The sequence below is a fragment of the Pelodiscus sinensis genome, chromosome 28 (genome assembly GCF_052426305.1).
Source record: "Pelodiscus sinensis isolate ZL-2025 chromosome 28, ASM5242630v1, whole genome shotgun sequence".
Lineage (NCBI taxonomy): Eukaryota > Metazoa > Chordata > Testudines > Trionychidae > Pelodiscus > Pelodiscus sinensis.
The window spans coordinates 17527586-17541138 of NC_143079.1; the positions used below are offsets into that span (position 1 = coordinate 17527586).

Below are 13553 nucleotides of genomic sequence, written 5' to 3' on the forward strand. Positions count from 1 at the left end.
GCGGTGGGGAAGAAATGGCTGTGATCACCCCTCTCGTTTTGAAGTGGTTGTATTTGCTTTGTGGGAGAAATCCAGTGCTGAGAGGGAGTATTTCTCATTGCTGGCATGGCAGAACAGCACCCTCATGTCTTCCAAGGGTACCCATGGCTGCAGTGAGCCCAGATGCTCCCTGGCCCCACATCCTGGCTGCTCATCCTCCCCAGTATGTATCTGACACTCTGTGCAAACTGTTCTGATTCTCTGATTTCCAGCCTGTGAGACGCAGCTGCCCGTGTCCTTCAGGCACCTGATTCTGCCCGAGAAATACCCCCCGCCCACTGAGCTGCTGGATCTGCAGCCACTGCCTGTGTCCGCTCTGCGCAACAGTGCCTTTGAGAGCCTCTACCAGGACAAGTTCCCCTTCTTCAATCCCATCCAGACCCAAGGTGGGTACTGACCCAGCTTCCACCCAGGCTGCTGCTCTCACCTGGGTTCTTCTGCCTGACCCTGCCTTCTCTTGCTGCCCCGGCTTTGGGAAGGAGCAGGCTGCTGGGTTTTGTCCAATTGCTGAGCCTTCTGGGAAACAGAACGGGCCCCTGCGATGATATAAGCAGAGCGTACTTTGCCATAGCCCCATTTCCATTTCCCAGATGTGGCATCTGATAACAGGGATGTCTGGAGCTACAGCAGTTAGTGCTCCTGGCAGTAGTGGAAGGGTTTGTTTCAGGGCTTTGCCAGCTTCTTACTACTGAGGGTGGGAATAAGGACATCAGAATAGATCGTACAAGAAGCAAGGGGCTTAAACTGCAGCAAGGGAGGTTTAGGTTGGACATTAGGAAAAAGTTCCTGACTGTCAGGGTGGTCAAACACTGGAATAAATTGCCCAGAGAGGTTGTGGAATCCCCATCGCTGGAGATATTTAGGAGTAGGTTGGATAGATGTCTATCAGGGACGGTCTTGACAGTACTGGGTCCTGCCATGAGGGCAGGGGACTGGAATCGATGACCTCAAGGTCTCAACTTCTGGCGGCTCTGTACTGAAATCCAGCTGCCCTCTGGGAGTGGGGGTGGCTTTGGCTGAGTGCTTTTGTCAGGAGTTCAGCGAGCAGGGATAACCATGTGTCCGGTCTCTTGGCAGTGTTTAACACTGTCTACAACAGTGATGACAATGTGTTCGTGGGCGCCCCCACGGGAAGTGGAAAGACCATCTGTGCGGAATTTGCCATCCTGAGGATGCTGCTGCAGAACTCGGAGGGGCGCTGTGTTTATATCACCCCAATGGAGGCCCTTGCTGAGCAGGTGAGACCCTGACTCCTGCGTGTGGGTTGGATTCCTCCTCCCTGTCTTCCTGCCCTGGTCCCTTCCTCCCCTCAGTCTGAGGCAGTCCACAGAAACTGCAGGGTGATCCCAGCCAGGCTCTGGCCCTTGGCTAACGGTAGTGCCTGCTGTCCCCTGGCAGGTCTTCCTCGACTGGTACGAGAAGTTTCAGGAGCGCCTCGGGAAGAAAGTGGTCTTACTGACCGGGGAGACCAGCACCGATCTCAAGTTGTTGGGCAAGGGCAACATCATCATCAGTACCCCCGAGAAGTGGGACATCCTTTCTCGGCGCTGGAAGCAGCGCAAGAATGTCCAGAACGTCAGCCTCTTCCTCGTGGACGAAGTGCATCTCATTGGGGGCGAGAACGGGGTATGGGCTGGGGGCTGCCTTGGCACACCGTGCCCCTGAGTCCTCTCGGCGCTGCCCCACACCTCAGCTCAACGTGGGGCCCAAAGAAAGGGCTTCAGGGGACCTATACCAGAGGGGAGGCTGATCTTGTCCCTGCTGTCTAATCTCACTGGGGCCAGCAGCTCTTCAAGGGCTCCCCGGGGCATGCCCCTTGCCTGTAGCTACTGGGTTCTGCATCAGGCGAGCTAGGGACTGATAAACCAGTGGAGGTGGGAGGGAAGGGCCTGGCCCTCTCTGCAGGAAGCCCTGCAACTAGCTCAGGGTCCACATGGAGGCCCTGGTGTGATGCTCCTCACTGAGAAGCTCCCTGGGGAGAGCTCCCCACCTGCTGTGACCTGCCCACTTCTCCATTGGCAGCCTGTGCTGGAGGTGATCTGCTCCCGGATGCGCTACATCTCCTCCCAGATCGAGCGGCCCATCCGCATCGTGGCCCTGAGCTCTTCGCTGTCCAACGCCAAGGACGTTGCCCACTGGCTGGGCTGCAGTGCCACATCGACCTTCAACTTCCACCCCAATGTGCGCCCTGTGCCCCTAGAGCTGCACATTCAGGTAGGGACCTAGGAGCCCCACACCCCAGAGCTTCAGTTGGGGCCTTCACCAATCACTGTTCTGGCTCCTCTCTTCTCAGGGCTTCAACATCAGCCACACGCAGACCCGCCTGCTGTCCATGGCCAAGCCGGTCTATCATGCCATCATGAAGCACTCGCCCAAAAAGCCCGTCATTGTCTTTGTCCCGTCACGCAAGCAGACACGCCTCACAGCCATAGACATCCTCACCACCTGTGCCTCCGATGTCCAGCGGCAGAGGTACTGGGGTGGGGTTCTCGGGGGACTGGGCGAACATTGGATTTTTCTTTCTTGTCCCTTCTCTGAGCCTTCCCAGCAAGGGGCTGGCAGACTCCATGCGAGTGAGAGGAGCCCAAACAAAGGTGTGAGTTTTTTGTGGTCACTGAACTTGCACGGATCCAGCCTATAAGTGAATAAGGAAAAGTTATTTACTTATTCCCACGATACAAGAACTAGGGGTCACCAAATGAAATTAATGTGCAGCAGGTTTAAAACAAAAGGAAGTTTTCTTTACTCAGTGCAGTCGAACTCCCTGCCAGAGGATGTGGTGAAGGCCAGGACTTGAACAGAGTTCAAAGAAGAGCTAGCTAGATTCCTGGAGGTTAGGTCCATCAGTGGCTATTTGCCGGGATGGGTAGGAATGGTGTCCCTAGCCTCTGCTTCCCTGGAGGAGTGACAGGGGAGGGATCACATGACCTCTGGGCATCTGGTATTGGCTGCTGTCAGCAGACGGGATACTGTGCTGTGACCCAGTATGGCCGTTATGTTCTAAGGGTGGGCATCATTCCCCTGGCTTTAATGGATTCCCCTTCTAGCCTGTCTCCTTAGCCTCCAATTGCAGGCTCAGTCCTGGGGGAGATTCGCCTTCCCTCCTGCCAGACTCCAGTGTTGTTGTGTGCTGTTACAAAGCCACTAGGTTCCATCCCAGAGGTGGCTGTCCTTCAGGCTGGGTTAAATGATCCATGTGTGTATCTCCTGTAGCCCCCCAGGCACTGAGAGCTTATGATGAGGCCTCTGCAAAACAAGGGTGTGGAGTTCTGCCCACTGTACCAACAGAGATGGAAACCTAGAGGGAATTGATTCTGTCTGGGTCTGTAGCTGAGCCAGGACTGGAATCCAGGTGACTAGCTCTTGGTCTCCCCAACTCCTCTGGGAGCTGGGAATGGCCCTAGCAAGCCAGGCTCTGCTGTCAGGTCCAGCCGGTTAAGCCCCAGAAGGTGTTTGAGGATGTAGGAGCTGCTCTGCCTCGGGGGTGCACAGGAACGGTTCTGAGGCTCTCTGCTGTGCCCTGATGGCCACCTCTGTGCTCTGCTTCTCCCTGCAGGTTTCTGCACTGCACAGAGAAAGACTTGGGGCCGTACCTGGACAAGCTCCGTGATGGCACCCTCAAGGAGACCCTGGTCAGTGGGGTGGCCTATCTGCATGAGGGGCTGACAGCCATGGAGCGGCGCGTTGTGGAGCAGCTCTTCAGCTCTGGTAAAGGGATGGAGCAAGGGCATGTTTGGTCACATGTTGCTCTCACTCCCATCCTGCATGGGGTTGTCGACTACTTGATTAACTGATAAACATAAGCTTATCGGGTAGTCGAGTGGAGTACTCAACTACTCGCTTTTCTCCCCACCTTTGCTGTCTCTGCTGTGCTGCCTCCCACCCCCTGCCCCTGGCTGCCTCTATTGGAGGCAGCAGCCCCTGTCTGTGGGGATCCCAGCAGGGAGCTGGGCCTTCTCGAAGATGGAGGCAAGGGCTGGCTGCATGCAGGGGCTGCTCCAGCAGTAGCTTCTGGCCATGGCCAGCCTAGGCTGCCTCAAACAGGCTGCTGGACTCCGTACGAGCCAGGACTGAGCAGTCCCAGCTTGTGCTGGTCTGAGATGCTGTGCCTCTGCATGTTAAATGTAATAAGAGCCCAGCAGCTCCAGCTGGCTCCGGGAGCTACCTCCACCGTAGCTCTGCAGAGTGGTCCCTTATTGACTAATCACATAGCTGATACAAATTGTATTGACTACACGATTAGCCAGATAACTGCAATTTAATACCTGCCAAAGTGGCAGATCTAAGAAGAGGCCCTTGGTGTTTGGCCTCCCTGCTCTGTGCTCGCTTCCTCTTTGTAACTCGTTGCCCGGTGAGCTTGGCCGGAGCTCCATATGCAGTACTTGTCCATAAGGGCTCATGCTGCTGCTCGGTGCCCAGGTTCCCAAGCAGCTGGCTGCCGGGGCAGAAGGGCCCTGTCTCTTCCTGCAAGCACTGACCTGGCTGCAGCTTCATGGCTGACTGCTCCATGCTCGCTCTTAGGTGCTGTCCAGGTAGTGGTGGCTTCGCGGAGCCTGTGCTGGGGCATGAATGTAGCTGCTCACCTAGTGATCATCATGGACACTCAGTACTACAATGGCAAGATTCATGCGTGAGTATCCCTGTGCGGGGGACAGGAGATGCAAGGCAGAGCAGGGAGTGGCTGGTCCCCATGGTGCCCCATTCCTGGCTATTTGGCTGGCAGCTGGTTCACTGCAGACTGGACACTTTCTCCTCTGGTCTCAGGTATGTGGATTACCCCATCTATGATGTGCTGCAGATGGTGGGCCATGCCAATCGCCCTTTGCAGGATGACGAAGGGCGCTGCGTTATTATGTGCCAGGGATCCAAGAAGGTGAGGAATGAAGCGGGGGTGGGTGGTGTGTGCATGTGTTTGGACCTCCCAGCTAGGGCAGGAATTTCCTGTCCTAGCACTGATCAGGCTGGCCCAGGCCTTTATCTGGGGAACAGACTAACTTGGCTGAAATGCTGCAGTGGGTAAAACACCATGGCTGTGTCTAGACTGGCAAGTTTTTCTGCAAAATAATCTGCTTTTGCAGAAAAACTTGCCAGCTGTCTACACTGGCCGCTTGAATTTCCGCAAAAGCACTGACGATCTCATGTAAGATTGTCAGTGCTTTTCCGGAAATACTATGCTGCTCCCATTCGGGCAAAAGTCTTTCTGAAAGACTTTTGCGCAAAAGGGCCAGTGTAGACAGCACAGTACTGTTTTCTGCAAAAAAGCCCCGATTGCGAAAATGGCCATCGGGGCTTTTTTGCGGAAAACCACGTCTAGATTGGCCACGGACACTTTTCCTCAAAGTGCTTTTGCGGAAAAGCATCCTGCCAATCTAGACGCGCTTTTCCGAAAATCCTTTTAACGGAAAAGTTTTCCGTTAAAAGCATTTTTGGAAAATCATGCCAGTGTAGACGTAGCCCATGTGCTGCTATAGCACCTTAGTCCTAGGAATTTTACAAACCACGTGATAAAAATCACTTCTGCGGCTCCCTCAGGAGCAATGGAGAGCAGTGCTAGAGCCCTGTTTAGAACGAGCACTGTCTCATTCCCCTGATAGCACTGATCCCCTCCCTTCCCCACTGTTCCCTGTAAGCTGTGCACTTGAATTGCTCAGGAGAGATCCAAGTGCCGCCCAGCTGATTAGCAGAGCGCCCACAGCGAGGTTTGCGCTTCTCCTGGTGGTGCACGTTCACACACGCCTCGTTGAACACAATACCATTATTCCACAAATGGATGGAAAAGATTAGCACGACCATTGCTCCCCACTCCTCCTTTGGATGTGTTCCCTGAGTTTGGAAGTGGGCTGTGCCTGGGGCACAGACTGCAGTTCCTCCTCCAAGTCCCTGGGCAAGGTCCTGCTGCTCTCCAGAACATGCTGCTTCATGCCACTGAAGAGGGAGGCTCAGCAGAGGGGCTATTTCACCAGTGGATGGTGTCACTTTCCCAGAGTTTCACACCTGCTTGGTCTGGGTCCATTCTCCTCGCTGCAGGATTTCTTCAAGAAATTCCTTTATGAGCCGCTGCCAGTGGAGTCGCACCTGGATCACTGCATGCATGACCATTTCAATGCTGAGATTGTGACCAAAACCATTGAGAACAAGCAAGATGCTGTGGACTACCTCACCTGGACCTTCCTGTACCGCAGGATGACCCAGAACCCAAACTATTACAACCTGCAAGGTGAGCTGCTGAGGAGAGGGGGCAGCTGGCATTTCCAGCACTGACCCATTCTCTCTGGCAGGCTTGGGCAGTGATGAGTGGGTGGCTGTACTCCAGCATTGCAAAGCTCCACATTCTGCTGCCTTATCTGCCTGACCCAAGCCTTCTGTGTTTGCAGGGGTGTCTCACAGACACCTGTCTGACCACCTGTCTGAGCTGGTGGAGCAGACCCTCAGTGACCTGGAGCAGTCCAAGTGTATCAGCATCGAGGATGAGATGGACGTGGCCCCCCTTAACCTGGGAATGATTGCAGCCTATTACTACATTAACTACACCACGATTGGTAAGGGACCCATCTGGGAGGGCAGTCGCACAGTGCGCACTGCTGCTTCTGCCTGGAGGGGGAGGGTAGTGGGACCTTGGGGGTGGGGTATGGTGTGCTGGCCTGTCTGTCCTCCAGGATGGCCACACTGCAGAGCCCCACACTCTCGTTGATGCTGCATAGAATGATCTGCCCCTTGGACACTTGATTCCATGCCCTTGAGCCAGCTGCTGGATCTGCCCTGGGACACGGGCTATCTGCTGCTGCCTGGCTCCACTGACACCTCCCTGCCTTGGCTCCCCAGAGCTCTTCAGCATGTCTCTGAATGCCAAGACGAAGGTGCGTGGGCTGATTGAGATCATCTCCAACGCTGCTGAGTATGAGAACATCCCCATCAGGCACCACGAGGACAACCTCCTGCGGCAGGTGAGCATGGGCCATGGCCAGGTGCAGGGGCTTCTCGCTTGCACACTGAAAGGAGAAGGGTGGCTGTCTGCACAGCTGCTGAGCCTGCTCCTAGGCCAGCTGGCTCCTGGAGCTGTTACTGATGGCTTCAGGAGAGAAGCCCTGTCTGTGCAATGAGGCTCTGGTCCCCTGTGGCAGGGGAAGCTGGCTCTGGGAGTGGATATAGGCTCTGGCCTGCTTGGCCATGCAGGCTCTCTGCTTGGAATGGCCAAGGGGCCAACCTGCTTGCTCTCTCTTCCCAGTTGGCTCAGAAAGTCCCTCATAAACTGAATAACCCCAAGTTCAACGACCCCCACGTCAAGACCAACCTGCTGCTGCAGGCTCACCTGTCCCGCATGCAGCTGAGTGCGGAGTTGCAGTCTGACACGGAGGAGATACTCAGCAAGGTACGGGGTGGGGGCCGGTTCAGTGTTTAGAGCCGAGTTGGTGTGCTCAGGCCTCTGCCTGCCTTCCTCACAGGGTGTGTGGTAGGGGAGGGAATGTGCAGCAGGGCTGGTCTGAGCTAGCTGAAGTCTCCTCCTGTACCACGCTCTCCCTTCCAGGCAATCCGCCTGATCCAGGCCTGTGTGGACGTCCTGTCCAGCAACGGCTGGCTCAGCCCGGCCCTGGCAGCCATGGAGCTGGCCCAGATGGTCACCCAGGCCATGTGGTCGAAGGACTCGTACCTGAAGCAGCTGCCTCACTTCACTTCGGAGCACATCAAGCGCTGCACAGACAAGGTGAGAGTGGGCACTGGGGAGTCCAGGTGGCAACGTGGAGCCTGGGCTAGATGCTGCTTGTTTGAGTCGGAGCCTGGGACCAGAGGGTGCTGTTGACGCACCCTGCCTGGGGTAGGGAGGTGGTGCAGGCTGTGTGCCTGCTACTGCAGACAGTCCAGGAAACGTTCAAAGTCCCACAGCTTTGCTCAGTGCCTGGCTTGGGTGTGCTTCCTCGCAGGGGGTGGAGAGCGTGTTTGACATCATGGAGATGGAGGACGAGGACCGGAATGTGCTGCTGCAGCTCTCAGATGCCCAGATCGCCGACGTGGCCCGTTTCTGCAACCGCTACCCTAACATCGAGCTCTCCTATGAGGTGGTGGAGAAGGAGGGCATTCGCAGGTGCGTGGGAAGTCCTGGCAGCATCACTGGTGTCCCTGGGGGCTGAAGGCAGGCACTGGGTGGCATCCCTAACCTTGTTTCTGTCTGCAGTGGAGGCCCGGTGGTGGTGCTGGTGCAGCTGGAGCGAGAGGAGGAGGTCACAGGACCTGTCATTGCACCTCTCTTCCCACAGGTATGTTGGAGCACTTGCAGGGGGAATGCTGCCTTCCTGGCCATGGTCTGGAGCAGTCCCCACAAACCAAGCTGATTGGAGTCCCTGAGCCAGCCCAGGGAGCCCTCGCTGGCTGACCTGCTGGGAGAACTGTAGCGCCCCCAAGCAGGGTGGCTGCCTTTAGTCTCCCCGCTGGCTGGCTGTAACTGCCATGAGGGAAGGTGGGCCATGGCCAGGGAGGTAGGGACTGGGACTGCTAACCACTGGCCTCTTTTGTTGTTGTCTGCAGAAACGGGAGGAGGGCTGGTGGGTAGTGATCGGCGACTCCAAATCCAACAGCCTCATCTCCATCAAGAGGCTGACTCTGCAACAGAAGGCCAAGGTGAGCTGTGGGGTGGAGGGAGGGGGACTTAGCACAGCCCTGCCGTGGGGGCCCTGGCACATCAGGGCTGCCTCCCAGCAGGGACCCTGGCAATGGGCCAGCTTGTATCTTTCCACTCTGGGCTCCAGAGGGTGGCACAGACTACACCGGAGCCAGTTCTGGAACAGTCCTGTGCCTTCCTGGAGGAAGCCAGGCTTAGTACCTGCTGCAGTACTGCCGGCAAGGGCTGGGGACCGTGGCTTGTACCTGCAGGCAAGCAGGAGTAGAGAGCGGTATAGCCATGGCAGCAAGGCCTGACATCCTCAGAGCTGAGCTAAGCTTACCCTGCGCCACAAGCTAAGTACGTGGCCTGGCTCACCACAGCTGTGCTTCTGTTCATACTCATGCCAGTTCTCATCGGGCATGTGTACTTGGGCTGGGAACCAGCTGTCTTGGCTCTGCCACTGCCTCAGTGACCCTGGGAAGTCACAACCTCGCCCCCCCCCCCCCCCCCCCCCCCTTGGGCTGGTGTCTTAACTCACAAGGAGCGCTAGGGCAGGGCACATCACTGGGATGCTGGAGACAAGATCAGTGCCTTGGAGCAGCCCCTCTCCTGCTCTGCCCAGGCACCAGCTCACAAAGGCCTGTTTGTTTAGGTGAAGCTGGATTTTGTGGCCCCAGCCCCGGGTGCCCACAACTACACCCTCTACTTCATGAGTGATGCCTACATGGGCTGCGACCAGGAGTATAAATTCAGCGTGGATGTGAAGGAAGCAGAGAGTGACAGTGACTCCGACTAAGTCACGTCTCCATGGCTAGGAGCAGAGACCTGGGCCCAGCTGCTCTGTTCCAGGGAGCAATGTGTGCAGCTCTCACATTTGTTTTAACGTGTTTGCATGGGAGCCTTTGCTGGCTGTCATCCAGGGTGGGGTGGCCTGAGGAAATCTTAGCCTTTCCTGGCAGTTGAGAGCTGCTGTGGGCCTTCTCCTTTCCCCACTGCTGCTGGCTGTGGTGGCACCAACGGGGGCAGCATGTGGCCTGTGCCCGAGACTCCTCGCTCACCTCTTGGAGCTCCCCAGAAGCTGATGCCTGGGGCTAAACAGCGAAGCTTTGTACAGTGGTCGTAGAGGGGGCTGGGCCAGTGGCATCCAGCCTCAATAAAGCTCTTTAGAAACAACTCTGTCTGGGGTTCTGCTGAATGAGTTTGCTGGGGGGTTTCCGCTTCCATTATTCCTATTGGTTGGAGCTTCAGCTCTGGGCCCTGGCTGTTGGGAGGAACAGTCCCACCCCAACCTGTCCCACTGCTCCACCTCTCCTGTCTTCTCCTTCAGCTGGGAACCAGAGGTGCCCTCTTTCCCATCTGTGTTGCTGAGAGATGTGGCAGCAGGTCTTCCCCTACTAAGGGCAGGATCAGATTGTGGGGCGGGCTCCATTCCTGTCACTAGTGTGCCTGATAGGTAAAATGGGGTGAATGGTGCTGTTGCCAAGGAGTATTCTGTCCAGCCCACACCCAGCTTGCAGAGTAGTCCCTACTAGTTGTGTTTGGCCACCTGGGGGGTCTTTTAAAGAGACAAACTGCATCTTTCAAGAGACTCAAGCACCAGCCTAAAAGTATGTCCAAACCCTGCCCCAGCTGGAGCGCTGGCACCAAACTGTCCAAACAAACTAAAGTCTAATTTGACCTGTTTGTAACATGGCTTGAAAGTGAAGAGCGAGGAGGATGTTAGATTGCTGGGTTCAGAGCTTGTGACCACTAGCACAGCACGGTTCCACTCGGGCAGTAGGTTTCGCACTTTTTTTTTCCTTGTGACCTAGTTGAAGAAAATTACTGATGCTTGTTACGCAACATAGTTTGACTAGTGCATGGGCTCTGAGGAGCAGTGCTTTGGGGAAGGCGGGGGGTAGGGCAGACAGGGCTTATCTTGAGTGACTCTTGGTTTGCGGTGCTAAGGCAGGCTTCCTGCTGCTTCTGGCACTGCAGGCCATGCTGTGCCCCAGAACCAACTAGCAACAGGTTCCCAGCCAAGGGGCCTGTGGAGCTAGTGCTCATGGCAGGGGCAGTGTGCAGAACTATTTCTTCCCCCCTCCCCCAGGAGCTGATCCTGTTGCCAGCTGCTTCTGGGACACAGTGCAGTCTGTGGTGCCAAGACAGACAAGTAGACTGTTCAGCCCCACTGATCACCCTGCAGCAATGAGACCAGTACCTGATATTCTGAAACCCAGTACTGGGTCACAACCCATCATTTTAAAGCTGCTGCCCTAGGTGCATGCACATTAGGTAGCTTCAGAGCCTGAGGACACAGCCCACCCCAGAGCTCTGCATACCCACAAGTTGCCAGCAGACCTCTGCTCCTTCATCTGCCATATGCCGTGATGACCCACTTGCCTTTGACTGTAGAGATGGCAGAGCAGTAAGCAGTGCTGTTGCCATGGGCAGGGTTCATAGCTGCCTTTAGCCAGCTCTGATCTCTAGCCAGCTGTGCTTGGGCTGAACCCAAGTGAGGTGGCTGTCTCCTTCCCCTATGAACTGGGACCATGCCAGTTGGAAGCACTTGGAAGAGGGGAGGGTGATCAGGAATAGTCAGCATGGATTCATGAAGGGCAATCGTGCCTGACCAATCTGATTAGCTTCTATGATGAGGTAACTGGCTCTGTGGATATGGGGAAGTCCGGGGATGTGTTATACCTTGACTTTAGCAAGGTTTTTGATATGGTCTCCCATAACATTTTCCAGCAAGTTAAGGGAATGTGGATCAGTAAGATGGATAGAAAGCTGGCTGGAAGGTCGCGCCCAGCGGGTAGTTCTGCAGAATAGGACCTGGAGGTTACAGTGGATGAGAAGCTGGACATGAGTCAACAGTGTGCCCTTGTAGCTAAGAATACTAATGGCATACCTGGTTGCATTAAGAGGAGCACTGCCAGTGGATCTAGAGATGTGATTATTCCTCTTTACTCGGCTCTGGTGAGGCCACATCTGGAGTATTGTGTCCAGTTCTGGGCTCCCAATTACAGGAAGGATATGAATGCATTGGAGAGGGTCCAGTGGTGGGCAACCAAAATGATTAGGGGGCTGGAGCATATGACCTACAAGGAGAGGCTGAGGGAGTTGGGTCTATTTAGGCTGTAGAAGAGAAGAGTGAGGGGGGATTTGATAGCAGCCTTCAACTTCCTGAAGGGAGGTTCCAAAGAGTCTGGAGAAAGGCAACCACTTCACAGTAGTGATGGATGGCAGAACAAGGAACAATGGTCTCAGGTTGTGGTGGGAGAGGTCCAGGTTGGATATTAGGAAAAATTATTTCCCTAGGAGGGTGAAGCACTGGAATGGGTTACCTAGGGAAGTAGTGGAGTCTCCATCCCTAGGGGTGTTTAAGTCTTGGCTTGACAAAGCCCTGGCTAGGTTGATTTAGTTGGGATTGGTCCTGCCTTCAACTCTATGATTCTATGCCCTGAAGCTTTGGAGTGCTACAGCTGGACCAGCCCTCAGCATGCTAAAGGTACCACAGTGAGGCCATGGTGGTTGCTACTAGGCTGGGCTCTGTGGTAGCAGCTGCCTCATGGTACAGTTCCACCATGACCCTTGTCCTGGCCAGGGATAGGGAATTATGTAACATCACTCCCCCATCCCGCCCTAAGCTTAGGGTGGCTTAGGTTCCCCCCACTCTCTTTCTGCCAAGTCAGGCTGAGTAGCCCAGGCCTGCATCCTTTACAATTCTTTTGGGAGCCTGTGTCCACTAGGACAGCCCACTGCTAGCACAAGTTTGCCAGGTCTCTGTGGGGATGACCATGAGCTGCTCCCATGTTTCTCCAGCAGAGAGGCTGCAAGTAAAACCGTGTTGTCTCTTCTGTCCCCTCAAGGAACCAGGCTGATGCCATTTTCAGTAATTCTTTTTCCCCTTTAAAGGACAGTTTTTAGGGGCATTCTCCTTCCCAGACTGGCTATGGTCGTTCAGAGTTAGTGTTAGCCAGTGCTTTACGGAGAGGTTGGTGCTTGGTGATGCTCACGCCTGTGGGGAGTCACTTTTGCCATGAAACTCCATCCCACATTCAAGTACTCAGTGATAGTGAGCAAGGGCTTTATTACAAGGGTCCCAAACTCCCAGCCTATGGACCATTTGTGGCCCGAGCACTTCTTCCATCTCGCCTGCAAATTGACATGGGGCGGGTGGTCTGTGTACAGGGATGCACCTATGCAGTCCCTAGCCATGGAGGGCACCCATTGGTCTATGAAGCCATGTTGGCCAGGAAGCTGCCCAAGTTGACCCACTTCTGCAGTGAGTTTTGGTTACTCTGGGCAGGGGTGGGGGAGCCCCAAGCAAAAGGATCTGGATGCTAATGGAGCAGAGGAAGGGGGAGAGAAGGGTGGGGTCCTAGTGTCAAGGTGAGGATTGTTTCATGTCTTTTGTAGGATCCTTGTCTGCGTCTGGGCTCCTAGACACAGGGAGACACTATCAGCTTGCATGTGCTGTGTAACTAACCCCAAGGCTACATCTACACTGCAAGCGTTTTGTGCAAGAATGACCATTCTTGCACAAAAACTTGAGGCATGTCTACATTGCACGCGCGTTCTTGCGCAAGTAAATTCAGAGTAAAGCGTCAGAACAGAAGTCTTCTTGCGCAAGAGTTATTCCTCTCCCCATAGGGAATAAGCCCTCTTGTGCAAGAGCTCTTGCTCAAGAAGGCTGTGTGGATGGGCAACAGGGATTTCTTGTGCAAGAAACCCCTCTGGCTAAAATGGCCATCGGAGCTTTCTTGCACAGAGAGCATCCATGCTGTCACGGATGCACTTGCACAAAAGCACATGGCAGTGTGGATATGCTCTTGCACAAGAAGCCTGCAGTGTAGATATAGCCCCAAGAGTTTAAAAACTCATGAACCAACCCCACTCCCCAAAAAAGAATAGCTGCTTGAAATGTCACAATACA

The 13553-nt window shown here is 55.0% G+C and overlaps 1 protein-coding gene across 1 annotated transcript in view; it reads left to right on the forward strand.

Annotated features, from left to right (window-relative positions):
* Positions 1–9808, forward strand: part of SNRNP200 (small nuclear ribonucleoprotein U5 subunit 200) — a 49513-nt gene extending 39705 nt beyond the window's left edge. Inside the window, exons 29-45 of the mRNA XM_075910768.2 lie at positions 252–425; positions 1117–1277; positions 1438–1665; positions 2062–2253; positions 2333–2511; positions 3596–3747; positions 4561–4669; positions 4804–4912; positions 6067–6256; positions 6414–6578; positions 6862–6983; positions 7265–7408; positions 7565–7741; positions 7959–8119; positions 8210–8291; positions 8560–8652; positions 9288–9808. Coding sequence (XP_075766883.1) covers positions 252–425; positions 1117–1277; positions 1438–1665; positions 2062–2253; positions 2333–2511; positions 3596–3747; positions 4561–4669; positions 4804–4912; positions 6067–6256; positions 6414–6578; positions 6862–6983; positions 7265–7408; positions 7565–7741; positions 7959–8119; positions 8210–8291; positions 8560–8652; positions 9288–9431 — 2582 coding nt within the window. The 3' untranslated portion in view covers positions 9432–9808. The remainder of the gene's footprint in view (positions 1–251; positions 426–1116; positions 1278–1437; positions 1666–2061; positions 2254–2332; positions 2512–3595; positions 3748–4560; positions 4670–4803; positions 4913–6066; positions 6257–6413; positions 6579–6861; positions 6984–7264; positions 7409–7564; positions 7742–7958; positions 8120–8209; positions 8292–8559; positions 8653–9287) is intronic.
* The last annotated feature ends 3745 nt before the right edge of the window (positions 9809–13553 follow it).